The sequence below is a fragment of the Aptenodytes forsteri genome, unplaced genomic scaffold (assembly GCF_000699145.1).
Source record: "Aptenodytes forsteri isolate BGI_AS27 unplaced genomic scaffold, ASM69914v1 Scaffold176, whole genome shotgun sequence".
NCBI lineage: Eukaryota > Metazoa > Chordata > Aves > Sphenisciformes > Spheniscidae > Aptenodytes > Aptenodytes forsteri.
Genome location: NW_008794853.1, coordinates 334612 through 362169, shown reverse-complemented (window position 1 = coordinate 362169; position 27558 = coordinate 334612). Strand labels below are relative to the sequence as shown.

Sequence of the window (27558 nt, the reverse complement as noted above, 5' to 3'; positions counted from 1 at the left end):
GGGGTGGGGTGAGAAGCAGAAAAGGCCTTGACTCTGTGTCAGCGCTGCTCAGCAGTAATGAAAACATCCCTGTATTATCAACACTGTTTTCAGCATAAATCCAAAACATAGCCCCAGACTAGCTACTATGAAGAAAATTAACTCTGTCCCAGCCAAAACCAGCACAGGTGTTTACTGACCTGCATAAATATTTTGGACTGTTACATGCATTTCTTTTGTTTATCTAACTGATAGGAAGTAGAGCCTGCTAACATTCATGATAATACAGATGTATGCTGAGGCATAGGTAACTGTATGTAAAGATCCAACTGCACTGAGTCCAGTGGAATTTCAACTTTAATTTGAAGATGACCAGTATTAAGGGTCAAAAAGAAGTTTTCAACTGAATTGCATGATTCTTGTTATTTGGAAGGTAATCTTTGCAGAGAAAAATGTTAAATAATCCAGTATTGGCAGCATTAGTCAGTTTGGCTTTATATGTGAAAGCAAAATGGTGCATGAATTTATTTGGTTTTTAGTTCTTCTACAGTGTTGCATTTGAAAAAAGTTCTCTGTTCATCTGCTTCTCACTTCATCTTGCAGAACTTGCAGGAGTTAAGTATGCAGTCAGAGCTGTAGCTTTGTTTGGACCTGAGCCCTCAAGCATGCACTCAGCCCGAGGCTTTCAGTTGATTTTCAGATCTATAAACACTTTCCTGTTCCTATTGCAAAGACGGGAGAGTCGGGAAATCAGCTGATCTAAAAGGAACTCAGCGGTCACAAGTTATATATGAGCCACCAGGTCTTGTAAAGGTGCCAAGGAAGGGCTTGGCCTGTGAAGAAACTTGAGGGCTTGTGTGGTCTTACGTATGTGGTAACATTTCCAACACTCTCTGCTGAATGAAGGACACGTCTGCTGAATTCAGCAGGCGGCACTGCTGTCTGGCCCCTCAACAGACCCGTTGAATTGTGTGATGGGAAATGAAATATGCAGCAGCTCAGAGTTACAGGGAGACCTCCTGGATGTGTGCCTAGACTGCTAGGGCAAGGGCTGTGATATTGGGACGCTTCCTAAGATGTGCATCTTCTTGTAGAGGCTCCTGTGAGCAGAGCCCCACTGGGAGGGACAGCTTTTGGTCATGATGCCTCTTTTTTGGAGAGAATCGAGGCAACCCAAAGCCACAGGAAAAAACGTGGTGTGACCTTGCCAGATCTGGGTGTCATGACAGCACAGGAGAGGTGAAGGGTGATATAGGCTTGCGCTCTTGCTCTCTGCCATGGAGGAGTACATAAACATCCATAACAGCCCCAAACGTCCGTAAGCTGTTGTGTGTTTTCTTGCCATTGTTATTCTCTGCTGTGAGACCTACTGAATACTTGTCCCTGGTGAAGTGGTTTGAGATCTCAGCCACTGCCATGATGTAAGTGTTTGATAGTGGTAATAGTCAGTATGTTTAGAAATACTTATTGACTGGCTGTTTGAATATCCAGTTTGAATAATTTTCTTGTTCAGGGTGCAGAGGATGGCTAAATATATCTCCCTGTGTAAACAGCATTTCCACCTCAAATAATATCAGAGGAGGAAAAAAGAGAGTGTACTTTCTCATAAAAATGCATTAAATAAAAATCATTAAACCCTGCATTTTATCTCTGGTTGCCTAGTAACCGCACAGCCACGTCAGTGAGCGCCATTATCTCAGGTACAATGAACTGCACTGCACTAAGGGACAGAAGCAGACTGAAATACGCTATTTGTATTCTGTTATCTGTGCTAAATCATGGCATTGTGTTTTATTGAGGAAACTGGAAAATGAACATTTTTCTTTGATGTCTATTCCTCCAAGTGATTTAACAACGGCAAAACTTTCCTCAGATGCATGGCTCTGTTCTGAGGAATTCTTCAAGGTTTTTGCACAGTGACAGTTTACTGTAAAAAGCCTGTAAGTACTATTTTAAAGTGGAAAAATAATCTAAAAGAATAGTTTTCCTTACCTGGATGCCCCAGCCATGGAACTCAAAACTGAACCGTGGTACCGGAAGCGGTTCTGGATTTGGGATGGGCACAGACTTTGCATTAGGATGTGTTTCTGGGAAACCACAGATCAGGATTTGAGGCCAAGGAGGATACAGAACTGAGGTCCTTGTGTGCAAGTGCTGTAACCACTGAGCTGTTGTGTTGCTATAGCCTTTTTTGATATTGTTTAATTGCTCAGTGATGACTCTGTGTGCGCTCAGGGGATGGTTGCTGAGGGGGTGTCCCAGGGGTCTGCAGTGGGGGAATGTTTTGTTTGAGAATCCCATTTGGCACAGGATAGACACTGAGCTGCTTAGTCCTGCCACCTTACCAGCAACTTTTGGCACAAGTGACAGTAGAATTCTAGTTGCCATAATATATTAGTATAATATATGCAAAATATATGTTATATATATAAATATGTATTATTAGTATAAGTATGGAAGTCTTTGCATCTTAAACATCTAGGTGGTTAGTCAGGGCTTTTGACCCAATCCTGATTGGATTTACATGCCTAGGTTTTGGCTAAATCCTGACTCAGAGATGCTTGTGGATCTGAATTTAGGTAACCCAATTATAGAGTATAGACATTACAATATCCTTTCCCAAAGGAATCTTAGATGAAAGATTTGAGTGAACATTTGTCGGAGAGTAACTGTGAAATGCAAGCTCATGATCCTTAGAAAGCATAGAAGGGAAAACGGCAAAATATCAGGAATGCTTCTTAGGAAGACTGATTTCGTGAGCTCAAAGACTCGGTAGATGAAGGCTCCTGGGAGGTACAGCTAGGAAGAAATGAAGTTGGGGAAAGACTGTGTTAAGAGCTTGAGAATAAACTTTTCCAGCATGGAGAAAGCATTGGAAGAGCAGTAGGAGTTTGACCGTGATCACAATCATTGCAATCTCAAACACAGAAAAGAAAAATGACAGAAAGTGAGACCAAGGTCAGATGTCTGAGGCTAAGCATTACAAAACCCAAACAAACAAAAAAGCTTAAGCACTTAGGAGCAAACTCAGAAATCTCCAGCCCAGTACAAAATAAAGACGACTTGAAAATAGCAAGAAATCTTTCTAAGAGTACATACATAGTGTGTTGGGAGACCAAGGATGTTGATACTTCACTGCTCAATGAAGAGAGTAAAATTACCAATGCAGAGTATAAAGAAGGCTGAAGTGTTTAATGCCTTTTCTGCTTCAGTATTCAGCAACGTTAAAAAGCAGTTTGGTGGCTATTATGGCGCCAGTCATAGAAAGTTAAAGAAAAAGTCAGGGAAGGATTGGAATTTAAATCCAGGGACTACTAGTACTGATTTGGAAAAGCAGCTCCTAGAAACATTTGCACACCATTGCCACAGTAATTTTAGTTTGCCAGAAAGAAGCCCACCCCCAGACTTGAATGCTCTTTTGTTGTTTTTATTTCCCTTCATTGTATTTGATTCTATGATTCTGTGTGTGCGTGTGTTTATTAAAAGACAGAACAGAAAACCAAAACATTTTTAAAGCTGTTGTACAGACCATCTTACAATGATTTGAGAAGCACTGGAATAGACTGGGCTAGAAGGGAGTTCATAAGTTAGTTCTTTTTACATATGATTAACATGCTGCTGATTTTCAGGGGAATAAACTTCTTTAATAGTTAATTTAGCTAGGTGGTTTTGTTGGGTTTTTTTCCGAAGGTTGCTTTTCTTTTAATTATAATGTCTAATTATGTGGCACTTAGTTGCTGGAGTAGTGAATGTTAAGGGGTTAAAATTCATAGCAGATCAGATTGTTGCCAACTGTCGTTCACATAGTTTTACATACACACAACATTGTGCTGGAAGATTTGAATTTGGTTTTCTTTTATCTGTCTCATATTATATTCCTTTCTAAATTGATACTTTCTTGAATGAGTATCGTGAGCTTTCTCAGCATTCAGCTTCAGAAGTTCATTGCAGATGTGAATATAATCTTCAATGAAAAAAAATCCTTTTATCCTTGTCACATATGTTAAGAACAAAAATGACATTCAAAAAGAACAAGCTAAAGCAAGTCAATGGTTGATCAGTAGATACTGCAGATTGCCAGGAAGTCAGCGTGCTGGCAAAACTGATGGAAAGCCTCTGCTTGCTCCTAAAGCTAAATTTAGATTTTTTTCATAACAATTTGTAGAAAGCCTGATATACTGTGCATTTAAAGTGTATTTCATTAACAGTACTCATGTCCTGTATCATGAGAATTTGAAAATTAGTAGGATTTGAAAAACTCTAGATTTAACTTTTCATTGTATGTGCTAATATGTACAATAAATTAATGATAATGCTTATGCCCTGCTTTGTGTGTAAGATGCGTTAATCAATCAATGATTTATCAGTCTTTGCATTTTAAATCATACATGATTATATCACTGAAAAGATGGTGCAGAGGAATTTATATGCATATATACTTTTATTTATGTGTCAAAGCAATAATTTGTTTTCTGTGCTATTAACATCTCTGATGGAGATTTCTAGTACAACATGAGAAAGATTTGACATTCAAACTGCAAATCTTACAAAAAGTTCACAATGTGAGTAATTGCCTACTGACATGAAACAAATGCATTTTTTCAGGTGGTCAAAATATTGAGATTTGAAAAGCTGCAGCCTTGTAACTATTGCTGCAGTGAGAATTTTGGAGCAATCATTTGAATTAGTAGCTCAGATTTTAGTCATCTCTTGCAGCATCCTTCCCTGCAAATGCTATAGAATAGAATTTCTCAGTGAAGAAAGTGAGGATTTAAAGAGCAGTAAAGGATTGAGATACCAAGACTGTCTTCACTTCAAATCATGCTGGTTTTTCAGGCTGCAGAAGATGTTAAAAGAATGGATGAGGACCACAGAGTAGTTTTCTATTTCTGTCTCCCAAACAGTTTCCTGGTTTATTTGAAAGTTGCCTAGTCTTCCATTTTTTTTCCAGAACTGTGTTAGGTTGCTTTATAGAAAACACGGACTCCTGAAGTCCAGTGTGTGGAAATGCTGTGGAATTGATATTCCCATGAATTAGATACTAAGTTCCTTAGTTTGCTGCTTGTGATTAAGCTGGAGAAAGCGATAGCTAAAAAAAATCTTAAAACAACTTCATGTTTAAACAGGTGTTTTGGTTTTTTTATTATAGAAAACCAAGCACATTTCTCCTTTTTGTTAACCTTTGGAATAAGTAAAATTATTATATCAGTTTTTTCCTTCTTGTTGAAAGAAGCATGGAAAAGCAAAGAGGAGAGCTGGGATATATTCCTGATCAAAACGAGGGAGGTATGTAGCCAATTGGCTGTGTAAGCAATGCCCTAAGGAGCACTTGTGCCTGCGAGACTCTCAAAGTGCTGAATTTCTCAAACACTCTGACCATCAAGAGCTGCAAATGAAGGTACAAATGCATCTAGCAATTAGATTTTTAACTAAATTTCTCAAGAAAAATAGTTTCAGGTACCAATTTTTTCCCACAGTACCTTCAAAATAGACACTTGCATTTTTATGCCAAAATTTTTGCCTATTTGAGTTCCAGGCTGATGGAAGTTATATTGATGTCTCATGGTTCTCCCTTGTTCTTTTAAGTGAATTGGGCGAGTTCTTATGCACCTTGTTTCTGTTGCTTTGTGCTGTTGCGTATTTTTAATTTTTTTTTTTTTTAATTGTGTATTTTGAAAAGTCTTGTAGCTTTTGTAACATCTTGGGATGAGTCCAGCTGAGAAACAGTCTTCCTAGCTTGGGTAGCAGCACATTCTTGGTGCTGTGGTATTTGGTCATTTCCTGTAAGGCATTTAGGAGGAGTTATGTGCTTTGTGTTTGCCTTTGCCACCAGCCATTAGTAGAGACTCCTGTCCCCCCACACACACCAAAGTAGACTATCCCTTGATTTTCCTGAGCTATGTATGCACTCAGTTTCTCCTGGTGTTCATGCATTGAGAAAAGCTATTTTTACATGTTTTTGGTCTTAAATTTTACAGAAATGTCATGGTAGATGTGCTTCATTCATCCAAAATTAGAACTGATTTGGGACTTTAAGAAACTCCGGATTTAAGGGACTAAATTGAGACGTCATACAAGTAGAAGTGAATTGCTGTTTGTGATGGATTACATCAGATTCCATCAAGGTTGAACATACGCTAACCAAATGTATCCGATTTAGATGTCTGCCAGGAGGCTTATGGGAGAGGGGAGAACCAGACGAGTTATATGAAGTTGGCCACCCAGCCACCCACTTCAAGACATTGTCTAGACTTTCAGACACAAGAAGAACAAAAATTGCTAAGTGGATGTGAAGGTTTCTGAGAACACTGAATTTTTCTTTCAACAATTCAGAGGAATCAGAGACAGCAAAGAAACCTATCATTAATGTATTTCTATTTTGAGGGGGCTGGGGAGGGAAGGGTTAAAAAACCAAATAAACAGTTTATATAAAAACCAGTTTAAGTGAGTTGCGTAAGAGTTCTATTGGGAATTTTAAGCCAATTGGTATTGGCTTGATGTGCTTCAGTGGTCACTCTGATTAATAAATACAGATATGGAACAGAAAACTTGGTATGATCAGGAGATTAGAGGTCATACTTGTTATGACTTTGAATATCAGATGTGCTAAAGACAATTTTTCACCGTTGCTAGAGGGAGAGGAATCAGAATTTTCTCATTCAGCTGTGATAAGCAAAAACTTTTATTTTTATGGTGTTAAGGACTGATTTAACATGTTTCTGTCAGCTTCAGCGTCAAATAATATTTTTGGTTTGGTGAAGCACTTTATTCTTGTTTTTTTATTTCCATGCATGTTTAGTGCTCTCCTTTCCAGGCAGCTTTCAGGAAGGATAATGATTAAGTGTAAAAAAAGTTTTGTTTTTCTTAAAATTTGTTAGTTACAATCTCTTGATACCCACATTCCTGTGGTTTATGATTAATCTGTTGGAAGTGTCTAAGCCACATGACATACTACTATCAGTTGTTTTCTTTCTTCCAGCCCTTTCCTTGAAAAATACTCTGACTACCTTCTTTCTTAACACTGCAGAAGAGTTTTATTGATCTTGAATATTTTGGGGTTTTAGGATATCTGCTATGAATTTAAAAGTGAAATGGACCACACTGATCCCTTGTTGAGAAAGAAAGTGGTAGCATGTAAAGTAGTTTTCAGAAATCTTTGTAAACTACCACTGTCTATAATGAATGTCTGAAATAAGGAGGATAACTAATACATGTGTGCACATCAAGTGCCATTTTGAGATGATGTGTCTTTTCGTTGCCTTTATGGAAATACCTGTGGGGTTTCCAGAGAGAACCAGCAACATAATTTGTTACAAAATAGCTGCTAATATATTGTTCTACCCTGATTACCTTCCTACGTGTCTCCTGCTTAGCATGTTCTGGTCTGATCCTTAGTTAGAGGTATTCCTTGAATTTGAGGGTGGTTTAGTTGGACTTGCATAGCCTGGAAAATACGAAGAATTCTTTCTTGGATGATGCAATTAAATCTCTGTTTGTTTGTTTGTTTGTTTTTTTTAACTTTTCTACCTCTCCCTTCGGTACTTAAATTCCTCTTAATTCATTTTTGAAAGTAAAGCTTAGATTTATCTCCTGACCTTTAAGTTACATTTCTTTGAATGCGTAGGAGATGAGATCTCTTTCAGTCTCTTTTCATTTGTCATTTCTCTGATATGACTACGAAAATAAAATCTTTTGTTGAGATTAAAGCTAATTTTTTTTTTTTAGAATTTGATTATTCTTGATAAAATGTGAATAATTTTAGTAAAAAATGTCAGTTACTTATTTTTACCTCCTAATCAGTTCAAAGGTTTTCAATCTAATGTATTTTGAAAATAAGCAATGAAGTACAGGAATAATGTATTTAAAGCAACGTACATGTTGTTGCAAAAATGTTAAATAATATCATTTCAGTAGAGTTAATATTGTTAGCAGCTATTCTGTTCTGGAGTGGAAGGATTTGGGATGTTTTCAGTTACCTTATTCAGCAGAATTACCTAGTACAGGTTAAGCACGTTCTTTCACCATTAGCTAACCCTTAAACAAATGAAGACTATGTTCACCGATTGTGGGGTTTTTGTTTGTTTTCTTCTGGCTCTTCTCCAATTATTTTAATTATTTGATTGAAAAATAATTACATAATGTAATCTAAAAAAAATATTTTCCAAAATTGCCTTTTCCAGATCTGAGAAGGCAATTTTATATGTATTCCATGTGGATGGTTGTGTTTCATTTTGTGTTAAGAACTTAGGTACTGAATACAAATTGAGCACTTTATAATTAAAAGGTAACATAATTGCGTTCCTGTTTTTGTTATCACTACTATAATCCAGTTGAGTATAGTAAAAATAAGCACTGAGCACTATGAAATCATAGAATCATAGAATCATTAAGGTTGGAAAAGACCGCTAATATCATCAAGTCCAACTGTCGACCCAACACCACCATGTCCACTAAACCATGTCCCTAAGTGCCGCATTTCATCTCAAATCACCTCATTTCATCAAAAAAGCACAAGTCATAAAACGTGATCACAACCAGCATGAATTCATTCATGGCTTATGTCAAAACAACCAGATTTTAAGAAGGGTTTAGGAAGGAATCACTCCTCAGGTTTGCCTGCTGCAGGCGGCTGGGTTGGTTGGTAATACTGGGACTGGTAGACTGCTGGATCTTAAAGTAATCTCTCATACTTTAATTCAGGTAATGTTACAGTAGAAAAATAGTGTAAAATCCAAATGAATGAATTTAAGGAAGCAAGAAAACAGCTATCATTTATCACTTTCGCTTTTTGATGCATACAGAATTATATAGACCTATTTGTGCAAATCATCAAACAAGCAATTCCATCAATTTAATGGAGTAACTTCAGTAACCAATAATAGTTAGCAGACTTTGCTTTTTTCTTCATTATCTACTTTGCAAACATCTTGAGGAAAAACCTGCAAGTTTCAGTTTATACTTACAGAATACATTTTTACGGTACATATTTATAGGCACAGTTGATAGCAGGCATTTATTGTTGAAGTAGCTCAACACTACTCTACTTTTTTATAAAATCACTTCTATTGTGATTTAAATGAGTCAGCCTAAGTGAGTTTTTATTTTGGGTAAAACTGCCCAGTTATAAGAAAAAAAAAGTGAAAATACATTGTTTTGAGAATGTTATTTTCTTAGGATTATTCTTTTGAGAAACCTCAGTATCTTCTGACTTCAAGTATGTTCTTGAACCTTAAGAATATCGTGTATCCTGGCTGTGCTAAAATGTGACTAGCTTAAAAATTTCTGAAGTGTAGTTCTATGTATATGGTAGAACTTTTTCAGAGGGTGGTGGTTAAATTCTTCATATTCTTTCATGCATGCACACAGCTTTACATATAGATAGCTTCTGCAGATAATCAAGTATACTTCCTCTTTTCTTTGCCATTTTAATCCCAGAACTGCTATGTGTGAGTATCTAGAGCAGGCAATTTAGTGCAGTCTGTTTTCTTCTTTGCTGTCAGCATGCTGCCAGCATGGAGGAAGAGGTTAAATGCACGGAATGGAAAGGAGTGGTTGGAGGAAACAGGCAGCAGGTGCAGAGAAGTGTGAGAGAAGAGATGAAGCCTGAGGCAACTAGAAGTGGAGGTAATTGAGGAGATTTAGAACAGAGAAAACAAAGGTGAAATGAGTATAATCTAGCAGGGGCTCCTAACTTATGAGGATCTGTAGCCACATGATGAAAAACCTGGAGGCAAACCTAGGAGATTTATGTCAGCTTTGCTTCCCTAATGATCAGATATGATGTATTGGCAACACACCTCACTGTTTTTCTCTGTGGTGTTCACAGAGGATAACAGTCTACTAGAAACCAGGAAAAAATATAAAGGTACATAGGATCTTCATTGATATAGAACAGGCAAATAAAGAACAGTTGTGTGCTGTTCCTGTGTTGCAAAGAGAAGGAAGCACATGGTGAAATTACAAGAGAAAATGAGAAATACTTTTCTTACTAGTTAAATTGTAGAAATGCAATGATAGAGTCTTTTGGGTTCCAAGAAAACTATTAGACAAGTTCATGGTCCATCAGAAGCTATGAAGCAAGGTGGTCTATGTCCAGCCTCTGACTGAGGATGTCCTTAAACTGCACATTGCTAGAAGCTGGGAGAATATAACCAGAAGTACCACACTGTCTTTTATGCTCCTGTTCTTTGCCAAGAAGAAGGGTTACTGGACTAAACAGATCTTCAGTGTGACCCAGATCAGTCTCAGTAGGCTAAAGGTTCCCTAATAAATCTGAACTTTACAGATTTTTACTGTTTCCCTGCCCCTCGCTATGCTTACGAAGACATCTATTCCAAGTCTGATGTGAGCATAACGTGGTGATTATTGACCAAAATGTGCGTTTATCAGACTACTTGGTGGTAGTTTGCTTTTTAAAGTTGTTGTAAAGTCTCTTCTTCAGGTTGGCTATTAACTGACTGTCATTTCATTACCATAGGAGTTTGGCAGGAGTAGAAATTTCATGGTCTGGATAATGGATAATAATTTAATAAAACCAGTGTAAAAATAAGCTACTTAAAAATGCATAGGTTTTTTTAAGCTCTCTCCCCCCCAGTCTCTTTCTCTCTCTCACCCACCCACACACGCATGTTTTTGATTTTTTTCCCATAATAAGAAATTATATTGTCATTTCTGGTTATAGCTTAGTTTTATGAAAACTGAGATTTAAAACTAAAACAGCTGAAAACATTTCATGTATCATAAAGGACCTAATTAGGCTGCAGAAATAGGTTAAAAGGTACGTACTCAAAGGAAAGGCCTTTTTATTTTCAAGTGTTTTGGCATGAATAGTTGTGTCATTGTAATTTCCCTGCCAATTTTTGGACAAGAACTGGAGTTTTTTATCTTTCTTACTTGAAGTCCATAACCTTCGAGGTTCCCTTTCTCTCTCTGGAAGCCTTCAGAAATTCTGAGATAGAACTGTAGAAGAGTAGCTGAATTTCCATAAGCAAAAATAAATCAAGCTATTTTAAAAAGGGAAAAGTAGATGTAAATTACAGAAGGAAGTGATATTGTGAAACAAATGACCATTGATTCTATGAGTGCTGATACCAAAAGGAATGGCAGAAGGCTCTTGTGAATCATAGCAGAGAACAGCTTTTGTGTTCTGGGTGTACTTGCAGATAAACCAGTATTCAGAAATGATTGAATTTATTCATTCTGCTCCCATTGTCAGCAATTAGATGAGATTTGCAAGAACATTTATACCCAGGAAGAAAACCAACACTGTGAAACTCCTGAAACAATGAAAGGATTGCTGAATCATGTTATCAGAGCCCCCCAGAAGAGGGAACTCAGCCCATATGGTCTCTTGAAGTTACTCTTTAGCTTTACCTGGGTAGCAAAGATGTAAACATTTTCTGTCTTCTAGCACACTGATGATGTTAAGATTTAAAATCAACACATGTGATCAAGCAATCTAAATGGTACCAGAGTATTTTGATTTGCTAATTAAAAAAAGTGCAGGAGGTGGTCTGACCTGATTAGTTCCAGTTGCCAGACTTTGTGTCTCTTGGGTGAGATGCCATATAATGATTTTTGATGTTTACAGGGATTCTTCTGTACATGACAAAATAAAGCCTGAGGCAAGGTAAGTAGAGAGAAGAAAGAATAGAAGGATAGATTAGGTGGAGAGCAGAACAGGAAGAAAACTCACACACACCCTTTTAATTATTAATATGAATGCTCTCCTGCATGTCTCATTGAGGCTTAGGCTATGGATGTGTTACAGGAAAGACTCATAAAGGAATATGAAACTTGAAAGGGAAGTGAATATGCCCAGCTATGGAACTATTTATTTTTGCATTATCATTCTTATCTAGAAAGATGCTTGGGTTATGTCTTGCAGTGGTCACAGAAAGTTTAAGTTGCCGATTCCCATAGCCATCAGATTTCCTGGTTTCACTTTTGTTGGCACAGCTTCATCTGTGGTAGCAGTGCTGGCAATACTGATGGAGGCTGCTGGCAGCCCATCTACAGTGTCTCAGCTGGAGTATCATCTAGTTCCCTGTGAGCAGAGTTGGGAGAGAGAGTTGGAGCAATCGGATGACATTTGTACTTCCCCTGTGCAAATTCTTTCTTTTTCATATAAACATGATGATTAATTTCACTTGCAGAACTGGATGATATGTATTCTTGCAGACATTACATGCAAATTTTTAATCCCTTTTCAAAATTCCATTTTATTGCTATACGGATATTTTAACATACTTAATTTTAATTACATATGCTGCTAATGGTAGAACATGGAAATTGCGAAACACCAGTAAGAATAGTGGGGAGCTGCCTGTGAACACAAAGGTGTTCCAGTCTGCAGGGATCCTTAGGCTCATTTGAAATCCCTAGGACAAAATACAGTTTGTCTGTGTTATGTTCATTTAGGATAATATATGGAAATAATAATTAGTTGATGGTTCATGTGAGGAAAAGCTATCATGCTGACTGCTGTTTCCAAAGAGACAAAATACTAACCAATAAAGGGAATGGGGTGACTAATAACAAAATCCAACAATTTATTGTTGGATAAATTATTTATTTTCTGTATTCTATAGGGAGAGAGATACAGTGTGTCAAGTTTTCTGACAGCATAATTCTGTTAAAGTTGGTTGAATTGTGCCAGGAAAGATTTTGGTTTTATAATCTCAGCTACTGCAGCAAATAAATTTAGTTCTTTTATGAAAAAGTTCAGATCAGTAGCAATTAGTATTCCCCAGGCCTAATTTTCCACCTGATAAGTGAAGACAAATTTAGTGAGAAAAGGTGAATTTGGGAATTCTGCTGGTAGCAGGTCATCTGCTTGCGTATGGCTTCATTGAAAAGTTGTCTCCTGCTTCTCCTCCCTTTTGAGCACGTTCTGATAGTAGTCACTGCACCAAGAGTGCAGTGTGCTTCAGTTATGTGCTTCAGCATTTTTTCATTTTACTCTGTGTTTGACTTGGTCTCCACATTAATTTTAAAGTTCATGTACAAAATAATAAACTCCAAGTGAGATAGGGCATGGATGCGAGTGTACCTTTTTTTTGTGAATACAGTAGTCTGAATTTTTAAAATGTTGATTTGATTGTCTCTCCTTATCTTGTGGATAAGGACTTTCTGGATGTGTGATTCTGCTCTCCGTGAACACTGAGGTTGGTGTCGCTGTGGCTGTTATTGCCTCTTCCTTACCACCTTTGCCTTACAGATTTCACAACTTGTCTCTTCCTGTCTGTTTACCCCAGGGCTTTTTTTAGGGATCATCTGAAACTGATCTCTGGTTTGTTAGTTTGTTAATTTTTCCTCTCCCTCTGCTGCTTTTAGGGTGGATTTGTTTGTTTGTTTATTGTCACACTGCAAGGCACAGTAGGAAGGTAATTGCCTATCAGATGTACTATAGATTTTGTTATTGATCACATTGTGCAGTAACAGTAGAATGTCAAACTGAATTTTAAGCTCTTTAATGTTGCTTCACTGGTAATGGCTGCTAAGTGATGTACCCCTACTGATATGTCAAACCCTGGGTCTTGTTTTGGGGTTCTTAGACTTTGGGCATTCCTGAAAGTTTAACTAGTTCCTGGTGATAAAGAGGTTTGGAAACTTACTTAATTTCTTTTTGAGTAGATTGTTTCAGATGTTATCTTTGACCTGTTGCTTTAACATTATACATTTTCTCTGTGGTTGGTTGCAGGTACAGCCCTAACAGTAGTGTCTGTTCTGTGGCAGTGAGATGTGCTCTCTGCACCTGAGACTTGTCAGGGAAAGCACCAGACATGGTTGAGGGTCTGTGCTGCAGGCATCTGGCCATAGCAGGGTCTCCAGCTAGACCACCTTGAACTCAGACTTAGAAGGAAGGAAAACTCTGTTGTCTGTGGTGCTCCAAATAGGTGACATTTCAACTGTACTATGTGTGTGGATCAGTGCTATTTTGTGCTGAATCTCTGTTTCACCAACTGTAGAGACGTCTAGATCTTCACATCTTTCTTGCAATCAATTATTACAGTTCAAATGTTTTCAATTTTATTTTTGAGTACACTCTGGAGAAACTTCAAGCCAGCTTCTGTGTTTGTATCCTTAAAATTCATACTTCTGCTTTGTACTGTGACATTTTGTTACCAGCATATTGTTTCCTTCTGTTTGGATGGAAATCATTTGTAGGTACAAACATCTCTGATGTAACTGTACATGGTGTATTTCTTCAAGGGGGTCGTACAAATTGGGCTGTTAAAACATAAACTACTTTCAATTTGTATGTAGAAATATCCTTTGAAAGAAGGATAAGCATCGAAAATAGCCTATTTTAAAAAGTATATCTATTTTGTCCCATTCCTTAGTTTTCTTGATTTGATCCACTGTATATTTAATATTTGAAACTTCATTGCTAATAAAATCTTGCCTTGATTACTTTTTTCTGAATATTTTCACTTTCCCTTTTCTCTCTGTAGGTGGAAGAAATTGTTGATATAGGAGCATTTGCCCCGGAAGACATTCATGTTCCCAAAATCTATGTTGATCGTCTGATACAGGGAGAGAAGTTTGAGAAGAGAATTGAAGTAAGTAGCTGAGCTTCTTGGTCACAACGTATTTCAGCTTGGGGTGTATTTTAGAATTTACAGGGTTTTTACTCTAGCCACCAAGTCTTAGCACTGAGAAAATAGTGGGAGAAAGAATTGTCAAGTTTTGCTAACTTGGCAGGTTAGGTACTTAGGTAGTTAATAGTTAGGTGGGGGCTTGAGAATTGAGCCTTGTTTCTTATACCTCAGCCTCTCTGGTTAAGTCCTTGAATAAGAGCAACTGCCTGTAGTCCTGGATGGCTTTAACGCAGTTGAAAATTTGATGGAAAATGCTACTTCATTCTCCTTTCTCCTCTCAGTTCACCTTCTGTAGACACAACAAGGGGAACACCTAGACTAAGAGCTGACTTTGACAATTAGATACTTTCTTTTCTACTGGAGAGCTTTTGATATGGGCACATAGGGCCAGTCTCAGCGCCTTTTGTGCCATGTATTGAATTACATTACATTGCAAAGGTCCTGGAACCTTTCTTTCCTTTTCTTTAATCAGGAACATTTTTAGCCAGTGGTATTTCTGGTCTGTATAAAAGATGTCAATAGCTATTAAAAATTGCAGCAATAATATTCTGTCACTGAAAACATCCGAGAAAATGATGATTATGTAATTGTTCTTCTGTGTTTCTGTGGCTTTGCCTCACTCAAGCTATGTCCCTATATTCATTTTGGTGATGTGACAATGCTTTTAAAGTGCAGTTGAAAATTCTGTATTTCTCCTGTGTCTCCATACTCTGGAGGTGGGAATTATTCAAAATGTCATCAGAAGAGCTAGTGGAGGGGGAGATATTTGACACAAGGAAAAAAACATCTTGGAAAAAAAAAGTGCAGAAAGAAATTGTAATAATTAAACTTTTATTATTAAAATCACAAAGTCACAAAGTCCTAGAAAGTCATACAAGGCCTTTTCTCTGAGTAAACACTTTCATGAATGTTAAGGTTTAAAAGGTATTTTTCCCCCTTCCATCTGTTCATTCTGCAAAAGCATATTGCATGTTGTTGAGTATTGGACTGGAAACAGATATGTCAAGCCTCTTTTTTTTTTCCCCCCCCTTTCTCTGGGCATATGTTAGACTGCAATTAATGGCCTGTTTCCTTCTGAATGGATGCAATATCTCACAGAAAAGCTTTTACCTTTCATGAGAGAAATCCATTTTGCATTTATTAAACTGCTGTTCTTATTGCAGTTTGGCAATGGATGAAGAGGTGATTCTCTGTCCAGGGAAGACCTTTATACAAACACCTGATTTTCTTTGGCTTGGCTGCATAAGTGAATACACCTACCTAGTCAACTGCCCCCTTCGCTAAATGCTTAAAAAAAAAAAGGAAGGAGGGGGGAAAGCTACTATAAACTGCACAGCAAAGTTGTAACAGAGATTAATTTTGTTTGTGTAATTTTGTAATTCTGGCAGTGGCGCCTCTCATTAGTAGAAGTATACGAATGAAATGGCAGATTTATTTACTCTTCCATAAAAGATTATATATGAAGGAAGTGGCTGTACATATGAAAGCATTGAGTATGATAAGTGGTAAGGGGAGAGATGAGGAATAAAGAGAAGCTAGCCTGTCATAATTCTTACTGGCTTTAAATAGCAGTTCCTGCCTAATTTGGCTCAGACGTGGTCCCTCTAGTAGAAGTCATACTTTCTATCCAGCCTTCCCTTTGCTGCAGAGAAACCCTCTGTAATTGTTCTTACTTTTTCCGTATCTCGCAAGTGAAGTAATTCTAGGGAAAATAGCCAAGGCATAAAAAGAAAGTTGCTGGGAAATTTAAGAGGATTGATACTGACTGTTTCTGACTGCCTAAGAGGAAAGTGACTCCCAGCGTGGGGAAAAAAGACACTGCAAAAATTATTTTGTGGTGATGAAAAGGAGCAGAGGATAATTTTGCCTGATGTGTTCATTATGGCCTGAAGTAGGAGAGGATGTGAGGACATATGGGGGTGCAGGACATGATGTTGCCCAGAGCAGTTTTATATGCATGGGAGAGACGTGCAAAGAACATAATGTATGTAAGCAATAATTTACAAAAAAGGCCTTACAAACTTCTTGAATGTCATGGCATTTTCACCTACATGTAATTTAGAAAGCATCAACTTAAGGTCTGGAAATCTCAGGAAACAATTTCAGCCAGATTTATGCAAGATTATACAGATTTATGTTTGAAAACTTAGTTGCTTAGCTCCCAGTATCTTTAGATGACTGGCATTTGTCTGTTTTATGCATATAAATCTAGAATAGCACCATTGAATTGAATGAGGGCAGAAAGAGAGCAGTATTTGTATTTTAGGCTGACATTTTACAAATCTATTTAGGTATCTCTGGGGTAATGAATTTCAGACTTGCTAGTATTTGCACTAATGCTTGGTGCCTTCTTAACCAGTTGTCTATGTATCACATACTCTCTCAGCCTTGGCAATACAGAAATAACATTTTGCTCTAAGGCTATCATTGGGGATATTTGATGACTCCATTGGCTTAGATAAGCTTGAACTGATAGAATAAAAGGTCGATTTTTGTAGGTGATGTATAAATAATGTTATTCTTAGACCAAGTATCTCAGTGCAATCACAAATCAGGCTTTGTGTCTTGAGAAGCAAGAATCTGGCTTCTAATCTTTACTTATGATTACTTCTTCTTTTGCAGCGCTTGTCAATCCGAAAGCCTGAAGACTCAAAAGCAAAACAAAAACAAGGAGACAATGTGAGGGAGAGGATCATCAGACGGGCTGCTTTAGAGTTTGAGGATGGCATGTATGGTATCCTTCAGCTGTGCTATAGGTTAAAGTGACGACTCACTAGAATAACAACCACAGCTGTTTTGTTTAAAACAGATTAATTACCATGCTCATTGTCTTTCCCAGAGCCTGGCATTCTTTCATTTTATTAACACCCTATTGAAATAGATGGGATGTTAAGACATAGGGTACCTGGAGTTTTTATCCAGGCATATCTGCAGAATTTGTTAGCAGTTGAATGTTTTGCAAGAAACATTTCTCGAAAAAGCTACATATGTTGGAAATGAAGCTTACTTGCGCTGTGGGGTTTTTATCATGTAAAGTATTTGACAGAATGCAATTAGACAGTCCAAATGGCAAAATAATTCATCACAAATATGAGGCATCTAACTAAAAATGAAAGTGTTTTGAAGAGAACAGTTCTAATGTAATCATAGTACAATGATAACTTCTTTTAATTTACTCATTTGCAGTAAGTGTGTTCCTGTTTGTGCCTTAACCAATTCTCATCAGCTAATCTGGGTATTGGAATCCCACTGTTGGCCAGTAACTTCATCAGTCCAGACATAACTGTTCACTTACAGAGTGAAAATGGAGTCCTGGGTTTGGTAAGAATATATCTTGGTCACTTATTGCAGTGTACTTACCTTGCAGGGGCTGGGTTTTACTCCCTGCCCATCCCCAGCTTGATTAGAATTTTACTAAAAATCATATTCAAATATATACCATGTTGCATGATCATAAAATTCTCATCACAGTGCAGGGAAGTTTTTAAGGAAATGCTCATTTCAGGGTTATAGTGCTACTTTGCTAAGTATGGTCTTAAGTACATGTTTTGCTGGAAGGAGTCAGAACCTTCAGTAGTTTGCAAGACCAAGCCTTGTAAGCCTTATCAAACATAATTTTAAATAAAACTTAAAGTGAATATTATTTTCACTGTCGTATGGCTTTATGAAGTTCCACCTGCATACCCTTTTCTGAAGAATGTCTGTCACTTTGGTTAAAAACAAAAAAACCCAAAACCAAACAAAACCCCCACTTCATGGTTATTTAGTAATTCTAACAGCCTCTAACAATATGTCCATCAGTCCTGATATGTTAGTTGATGTAAATTGTGGCTTGTATCGCGAGGGATGTTGTTCTACTAAAGATAAAAAAAGTGCATGTCTGTGATGATCTGTTTTCAGTAATAGGCATTAGAAATAATAAAGCCGTTAGGAATTGTATCTCAAAGGTATTTTAATATAAAGTTGACATATGTCTATGTTGTTGTCAGGGTCCTTATCCACTTGAAAATGAAGTAGATCCAGACCTGATTAATGCAGGTAAAATCTTTTAAATAAATTTAATTTATGGAAAATTATTATTCATTGTTAATCTACAAATTTTCTTTTGATTCAGTATTTGAACCCAGACTTCTGTTTTATTTACTTATAAATATTAATGTATTTGTCTTCTTTTAAGTGAAGGTTGGTTTTGATCAATGGAGATGTTTCATATTCTAGTTAGAGAGCTGATGCTTTGATGCATTTTAGTAGCTACTGAAGGAAACCCTCTTCCAGGCCAGGTAGTAAAGGGTCAAGTCTTCCTTTTCAGAAGTGAGATTGTTTTGCGAAGCCTATATGCGAATATGGATTTGTTTTCCTGCTACTTTTCACCTTGTGTCTTCTAGAAAATGGTTTTCAATGGTTTATGTTTGGGACATGTTTTAAAATGTCCTCTGTCTAATGGCCTCATTTATTCCTGGCTAGTGAGTTGCCAGGAATGCAACTCATTTGCATTTGGAGAGGGAGTGGTAGCCAGGGCAGGGGGAAAGAGCTCCCCAGATGGGACCTGGCACACTGGAGGGCTCTGCTGCTGGCGGCTGCTTTTGCCACTTTAGGGGGGAGCATGCCAGTCCTCACATATGGTTTTTCCCCAGCTGTTTTTGGGCATTTCACCTCAGAAGTAGCCATGCAATGTGTTAAGCTTTTTTATGGTTTAGTGTGTCTGTCTGATTTCTGTTTTCTTCATGGAAAGTTGTGCCTGTGTCCGTTCTCTGTTTCCATGTAAAATTACACCTATATATTGCATTGTGACAAACAGATGTAGGCCTTGGCACCGTATAAATTCTCACTGATGTTAATGATATAGGTTACAGACCCATAGCTGACATCATAGAGTTGTTTTTTTCATATGGAAAACCTATGGATTTTATTTTTTTTATTTATGTATACATTTACATACATACACATATATGCATGGGTGTGTATATATGTATCTATCCAGACAGTACCTTTCTCAGCGGCTGTTAGCAAGTACAATTAAACTTTGAAAGGAGATAAAGCACTGACATCAAACAAACTTTTAACTTAATATCAGGGTGCAGTCCAGCAATTGTTCACTGACTTGAAACATTTGCTACCTGGCTTAACTAATGGATACCATTACCATAATGCTATGTTATTGCCCCTGTTTCAGTATTATGTTTTAAATAAGGAGTGATTTAAGTCCTTCTTCTGATTTGAAATAAGAAATTATTACGGAATTGAGTCCAACATTTCACCAGTAGCTAGGTAACTGTTGTGATACACTGTATGAAGGAAAATGTCAGAGGCACATGAGAGCTGTGTTAATGCTTGAATTGAGGTGTTTTTAAAAAAAAAAAAAAATTGAAGGTGTCACTGGAAGGAAAAAAATATTTAGAATAAAAACCATTTACTATGAAAGGTGAAATTATATGCACACACATTAGAACTTAAGTTCTAATACGGGTGCATTAGAAATGAACACGTTAACAGAGTGACGATGGGAAAAAAATATCCAAGAACTTGATGAATACTCTGAAAAATCATTGTGCTTTTATATGGATGTCAATATGATCTTGAATTGTTGTTTATGGTTTATAAATATTTTTGAAGAGATAACCTTGCAGGGATGAAGCTAACATAAGAGTTCAGAATACAACATGGAAATCAGATTATTCTAGTGTTGGTAATTCAGTGTTAAGCACCTTCACATCTTCCTCTGAAGATGGAGTAGACAGGACACAGGATAGGTGAACCTCAGCTCTACCACCAAAATTATTATTATCACTGCTGAAACATTCAGAAGCTGCTAGATCCCACTGACACTTAGTTGGATTAAGACCATTCTAGGTGCTTTCCAGCCAAATTTATAAAACCATGTGAAGAAAGCAGAAGCTAAATAGCAAAGGAATAGGATTTGATTCTGTTTGCATTCATCGACTGGAATGGTCCAGTATCAGCCCCCAAAGCCTACATTTTCAAAATATACTCCCGGTTTGGGCTTTTGCCAAATTTTTATCTGGAGATGTAATTGTATTTCTCTGAAAGTTGTATGTTTTTTTTTTATTTGTTCCATTTTCTGAATGTCTCACATGAAGTTTATCTTCACTGTAATTGAAAGGTAGACTTCTGTCTTACAGCAGAAATATTTACAAGTACTGACTCCTGAGAGCATTTTCAAGAAGTGGGTAATACGGTGCTCTTGTTACATTATCCTGTGGTCCTCAGCCTGCGTCTCTTTCTTCTCAGCATTGCCTTCGCTTGTCAGTTTATCCCAGGGTTATCACTCCATGTTGCTGCTTGCATGTTGTGTTGTCTCTCCCACTGCCTTGGGTGGGTGCCTGGTAGGGAAAGACAATTCATGCAGTCTCAGCAGGTCTGGATGTTAGCATGGTGAATTCTTGAGATTTGACTGCAAGACTGCTTGTATGACCTTAATTCTACACCATTTTGTGTGTCAAAATTTAATTTCCATACAATGTCTTGGCATATAATATACATCAAGTGAACTCAATAAATTAAAGCAGGTAACGTAGGTCTCTCTTTTAACTTTCCTACAGTGTTTCCTTCCCTTTTCCCATCCTCTCAGTCAATTTCATTGTATCTTTTTCCCTGTTTTCTGGGAACTGTTTAATGATGTCTCATTCCTCTTCCCCTTTGTTGTTACACTAACTTTTTCTTCACAATGTCATCTGGTGCTAAAGTCTTTTGTTTTTTTTCTCTCAAGTTTCCCATGCTTGGTTTATAATTTCACCTTCAGCTGTGTTTCTTATGCCTTTCCAAAGGCACTCTGTACACATGGTTGTTGCTTAGACTGATTTAAAATGCTGGCAGGAGAGGAAAGAGAGGGCTTTGGACAGAGTCAAAGTAAGACATTTCCATGTGCACTCCATTGCTTGACCCAAGCACTGTGCAGAGTGCACAGAAGAAGCATGCATCAAATGCATCAAATGCATGTGTGCACAGCACACAGAAGCACATTTTCTTGTGCGCTGTAATAAAGCAAGAGAAGTCTAGATCTGTCATTTATTTTTCTGTATTCTACATCATTATCACTCTAGACTGTTCAGTCTGGTCTGTTTGCTCTTCCTTGCAACCTCCCTGTCTCCTGAAGATGCTCTTCTCTGTTTCAAAAGAGAGTTACCTCTCACTTTTTCTGTGGGTAAAGAAGAAAGCTGAAGTCCACAGAGATTTCTTAGCCTCTGGTGTCAGCGATGTCTTGCCTGGAACCGCCGGTGGTCAAGGAGCGGGCAATCCTATCGCTGCAACAAACTGCTTCACAATTCATTATGATTGATTAGGTTTACATGTGACATAGTAAGTGTAATCAGGTCCGTAGTTGTACAGAATCCAAAGGAATTTGATAAAAAACCCTTATTTCTTGGTTAATAGCTGTAACATCATTTGTCAAAGAGACAAAATACATACATATTATAGCTTATTTCTTTTACAGGATACTATAGCTTATTTCTTTTACAGGTAAGGAGACAGTCACGGTTCTTCCAGGTTCTTCCTATTTCTCTAGCGATGAATCATTCGCGATGATAAGAGGGTACGTAACAACACAAACCCTGATCTTTTGAAACATGAAAAGAATAAACTGAGTCAGTGACTGAACTCATTAGTAATTCTTTGAAATGTGGTTAGCATTTAACAACCTGTAAAATGATGATGGACTTAATCAGTGATGCTTCACAGAGGATTAGGTCTAGCTATTGGAAATAGAAAAACAATGTAACTAATAGATACTGTAGTGATCGTATCTACCACCACCTGGCCATATATAAACACATTTATAACTATGTTTTAACAACTACTTTTTGGTCATTTCCAAGTGTCTAATCTGCACTTGCACTCTGCATATTCTCTTTGCTCAGCTTGCAACTGTGATCCTCATTCCGCCTTCCTAATGGAAATTCACCATCTGCACCTGTTTTTTGTTTGTTTTTCAGGAAGGAGGTTGGATGCAAACAAACACTAAATCCTAATGGCTCTGAAAAGATAATGAGTGCATGTAAATATGTGAAGGAGTGCACTTAAAAGTATGAGTTCAGAGCTCATTGACTGTGCATGCAATTAACCAAAACCAGACAAAAGTAATAACATTTTTGAGGCTCAGTAGGCAGAAAAATTTGCATCAGCGATACATCTAGAGGGGAAAAAAAGCCAACTACATGTGTGACAAAATGGTTGCTACCTCTGTGGTATGCCACTGTTTTTATATTGATGTAATGAGAATGTGAACAAATGCTTGTTAAGATTTGTGGGCTGTTACTTGAACATGGTATGCTAATTACACACTTTCTGTTGCCAGAGGACACGTTGATTTGACAATGCTTGGAGCTATGCAGGTGTCTAAGTACGGTGACCTGGCCAACTGGATGATTCCTGTAAGTAGGTGTTTGTACCACTGTCGTGCACTATATTTAGGATAATACAAGTGTAGCTGAGGGTCAGGCAAAGGAGAAAAGGGCTGAAGCAGAATGGGGGTTGTGAAGCTCAAAGCATTAAAATAGAGGATATGAGGAGCTTTAAGGTTAACAGGTTTTCTTGCATACTGCTGGCACCAAGCAATCAATTGCCAGGAGTCAGCCCTCTAAAGTTATGCTTGTGCTAAGCATTGTGAAAAGCTAAACATGATTTACGTAAGTGTTTTTCCTTTCTTTTGGGTCTATGCCTTTCAAATGTCACTTTTTTTTGCTGAGGACTGATGCTTTTTCTTGAGAGTGACAACTCTTGTATAGTTGTACCTGGAGCAAGAACTTGAAGGAAGGTGTAAAATAGCATGTAGCTCATCATAAAGTTATAAAAAAAAGTCTGCATTATTTTTCTCAGTGTTCCTGTCAAAGGATCGCAGCATTGCCATTTTGAATACATCTAGAAGGAAGCAATACTATTGTATTCACCCGAATAGTCCTACAGGTTTCAACCATAGAAATATAAGCTAATCCCAGTATTATTTAAGCAGCTGATGACATTAAGCCATTCTTTGAACACAGTTTATGTTTTAACATTAAACAACATACGTATCTTTCACATGGTTTACATGTTTGATATTTTCAATGGCTTTCAATACGGTACTTTCCGATACGGTTTAGTATCAGAGATGTCTAGAAACAAATTTTCTTTTTAGCCTGGTTTAAGGTAATGAGGCATATTTCTATCTGTCTGAGCAGTGCTAAAGGTCTCAGGAAAGTCTTTGAAAACTGAAAGCTGGGTAGAGGAGGAAAAAAACCCAAATGAATGTCCTGTCTCTTGGAGAAGCAGTCTGTGTGACTTCTCCAGCAGGCCTGTGAGTGCACAAGTGGTGGAGTGGTGGCTGGAGCATAAGCTGCTCGTAGCGAGAGGGGACAAAGACAGGGACTTTACAGGCAGACATGGGAGAAGAGGTTATCTGGAGGGCTATTCCAGGTGTCTGTGTGAGCGGTTGTAGGGGATGTGAAGGGGTTATGGCTAGGTTGGAATGTGGCATGTAGGAGATAAATCCATAAGAAAACAGTCTTCCTTAGAAGTTCTCACAGCACAACCTGGCTTTATGGTAACGCAACTGAGAACAGACGGACTAGTGCTGGCTAGATCTTTTCAGACCCCACTGATACAAGTGCTAGCTTTTTCAAGACTCTTTTCTACTTGCAGTGTCATCCAGTTAACATTGTGAAAAATGGGGTCTGAAAATTAATGCTGCTGTTAGTGCATCACTCTGGGATCCTGTGTGTGCTCTTCTATTGCTGTTTCATGTCTTTTGATAGAACTCTGTGTTTTAAACATAATTTGATGGTCAGATATACTGTAGGAGTCCAAGTATGACATGCATTAAGGTAGTGCTGGTTAGCTTTGCATTGTCCAATTCCAATTTCTCTTTTTGTCTTGAGTTACAAGAACTTGTCACTAGAATCCAAAATAAAGCAACTAGCCTCTATGGAGGAACCCACACACACTTTGAAATATAAGGGATAAATCAAATCACAATTTTAACCCTAGGTTTGCTGTTTGAGCCAAGGCAAATGTATGATAGTGTAAGTTTTCAAGGAGTTGAAACCTTGGGTAACTAAAATTGGAGTTCACCTGATTTATCCATGGCTCTGTATCTCACAGGTATGATAAGTCACCCAAACTCTAATTATATATTTTAAATAGCTAACTTTAAAAAAACTTATATATAGTAAACTGTATTTTTTTCCAGATGATTGATGTAAGTAAATGTAAGTAATATACACTGTCAGTCCAGTACTGCAGATATATGTCACTGAGAAGCTGAGTGGGATATTTTTTCCTTTGTGTCAGTCTAAGAACTACTCTTTTACTGGATGAAGTAGCTCTGGTTTTGTGAAAGCACTTCCTGCACGTTAACTTGTGGTGGCTGTGATGTCTCACGCAAGTAGAAACTACTTGCTTACATAGTGGCTTTTAAAAATGATTCTGAATTGCTATATTCTCTGTCAAAATTTTGAAGATAGCCTAGAAAAAATATTTAAAGGTAAGTTGCTATAGTAAAAACTCAATTTTTTTTTTTGTAAATAGTATTTAGAGGTTTTCTTATAGGCACAGTTCAAAATTATTTTAATCTATACATCTTTTTATTTCAATTGTCAGATAAATTCTAGGTTTTGTTTAGTTGAGTTGCCTTAGACTGACGTTCTCTTTATACTTTTGCAAAATGAAAGTCACTATGTCCCTAGACTATCCTTTATATCCAAGATTACTTAAGTCCTGAGATTTTCTTTGACAATCCTTTGGTTCTGCAAAAGCAGTGTTAAATGTTCCTGCACCTGGTAAGGCCTTTAGTTTACTCAAGCTGTTTCTGAAAGGCCTATTAGAAAGCAGAAGGGGGTGGGTTGAATTTTAGGTAGGAAGAATTGCTTTGTTTGCTTTTTTGTAAATTGAAGCGTCAAGAAAAGTATTCTTCAAAATACCTACGTGAACAAGTAATAAATAAAGATTCCTGCTCTACAGTATTCCTAGTAAACCAGCAGCAATGCACCTCTAGTGATAGCTTACAAAGCTGAAATGTTTGAAAAAAAGCACTCCTGAATCATCAGTGGATAGATTTTAATGCCAAAAACCCCCAGTAATTTCAACTGACCATATTGTTATCTCAGGATACACAACGCTTTCAGAGACTAAGTAATATTCACTTTTCCAGTAGCTTTGTGCACTTTTAACTTTCTTTCAGAATCCTTTTTGCCGTATAGAAGTTAAATTCATTTTTCTGATCATGATGTTGAAATTCTTTCACTGACAGTTTTTGTGACTTGTCTTTCAAAATCTGAACTATCAAAACATGAAGCCAGCATTTTGCATTAATAAAACAGATCCATTTACAAACATATTATCTTCAAACATTGAAGCTTAGATTGTATTCCAAGTTTTTCTCAAAACTGTGCAGACTTACATATTCCTTCCTTCAGTGCTTTATGTTCTCTATAAGATGCTGATTTTAGCTTTGCATTCATATCAAGGGCATTATTTTCCATATCTGGAATTGCTTATTTTGCTTATGAAGATGCCTCTCCATTCTGTTCAGGCCCAAATTTATGAATAACAGGTACGTTTTCAAAACAGGAAAGTATAAAATACAACTTTGGGTAGCTTTTATTTGTCTTTTTGTTACCTTTGAGGTGTACTTTTTTTACCAGCATACACCACTTGGGTCCCTGTGACTTTTTGGTATCCTCATTTGCCACTCTTACTAACCCTTGGTTGTCTGCAAATTTCTTTTGCAGTGAGTTTGTATGTACTTGTGAGTAAATATGCCTGATGACATTCCATAAATCCAGCCAGGAGCCTTTCCAATCAGCAATCATTTCCCTTTGGTTACTTTGTTTTGAGATCTGTTGGTCAGATGATTCTTAATCTGCTTTAGTGATGTGTTACTACTCTTCTACAGTACAGATTTTTAAAATGGGATTAACCAGCACATAGGCATTCAGCTCTTCCTGCTTTTCCTGTAAATAAGATGATACGTTATCATCAGTTAAGTTGAATTATGAGCGAGATGCATCTTTTTTTAGTCACAAGATTTGTGTGGGGTAATACAAAGATTGACTTTGCTGAAAGCTCATAGTGTAAGGAAACTTTAAGCTGTATTTTGTTGTAACATTTTTCACTTAGCTTTGCGTTTAGGTTTGGTTTAAGTATTTCTTATATGCTGTAGCTTTTGGGTTCTTGGATTAATGGTATTCGCCATTATTTCAGAAGCAAGTAATAACTCTAAAATTTTGTGTTTTGAATAAGTACCATCATGAAGCTATCCCTTCTGTCCCATAAGAGCTTGATAACATTTGAGCCCTAGTGCATGCATGTGTGTATTTACTTGCACTTATTATTAGGAACTGAGCTAAGGAAGGCTTATTGCAAAAATTGCAGTCCTTTCTTCGCTCTTATCTGCTAATTTCTAATGGAGAGGAAAATCCCGTGAGTAAAGGAAGAAGAGCGTGAGAATATTTTAAGCACATGAAGTAAAAAATGCTGTTTGCTTAGGCAGAAGTTACTTCCTAAACACTGGCATTTATTGGTAGTTTTATTCCGTTAAGCACTACCGCTTAATGGCTTTTGTAGAATCATTAAGGTTGGAAAAGAGCTCTAAGATTATCGAGACCAACCGTCGACCCAACACCACCATGCCCACTAAACCATGTCCCTAAGCACCTCATCTACACGTCTTTTAAATACTTCCAGGGATGGGGACTCAACCACTTCCCTGGGCAGCCTGTGCCAATGTTTAACCACTCTTTCAGTAAAGACATTTTTCCTCATGTCCAATCTAAACCTCCCCTGGTGCAACTTGAGGCCATTTCCTCTCGTCCTATCGCTAGTTACTTGGGAGAAGAGACCGACACCCACCTCGCTGCAACCTCCTTTCAGGTAGTTGTGGAGAGTGATGAGGTCTCCCCTCAGCCTCCTTTTCTCCAGGCTAAACAACCCCAGTTCCCTCAGCCGCTCCTCATAAGACTTGTTCTCCAGACCCCTCACCAGC

At 37.5% G+C, this 27558-nt stretch overlaps 1 protein-coding gene across 1 annotated transcript in view; it reads left to right on the top strand.

Moving 5' to 3' along the window:
* Positions 1 to 27558, top strand: part of OXCT1 (3-oxoacid CoA-transferase 1) — a 102215-nt gene that overhangs the window by 42921 nt on the left and 31736 nt on the right. Inside the window, exons 8-13 of the mRNA XM_009274551.1 lie at positions 14436 to 14543; positions 17205 to 17316; positions 17809 to 17903; positions 18572 to 18620; positions 22062 to 22134; positions 22897 to 22972. Of these exons, the coding sequence (XP_009272826.1) occupies positions 14436 to 14543; positions 17205 to 17316; positions 17809 to 17903; positions 18572 to 18620; positions 22062 to 22134; positions 22897 to 22972 (513 nt within the window). The remainder of the gene's footprint in view (positions 1 to 14435; positions 14544 to 17204; positions 17317 to 17808; positions 17904 to 18571; positions 18621 to 22061; positions 22135 to 22896; positions 22973 to 27558) is intronic.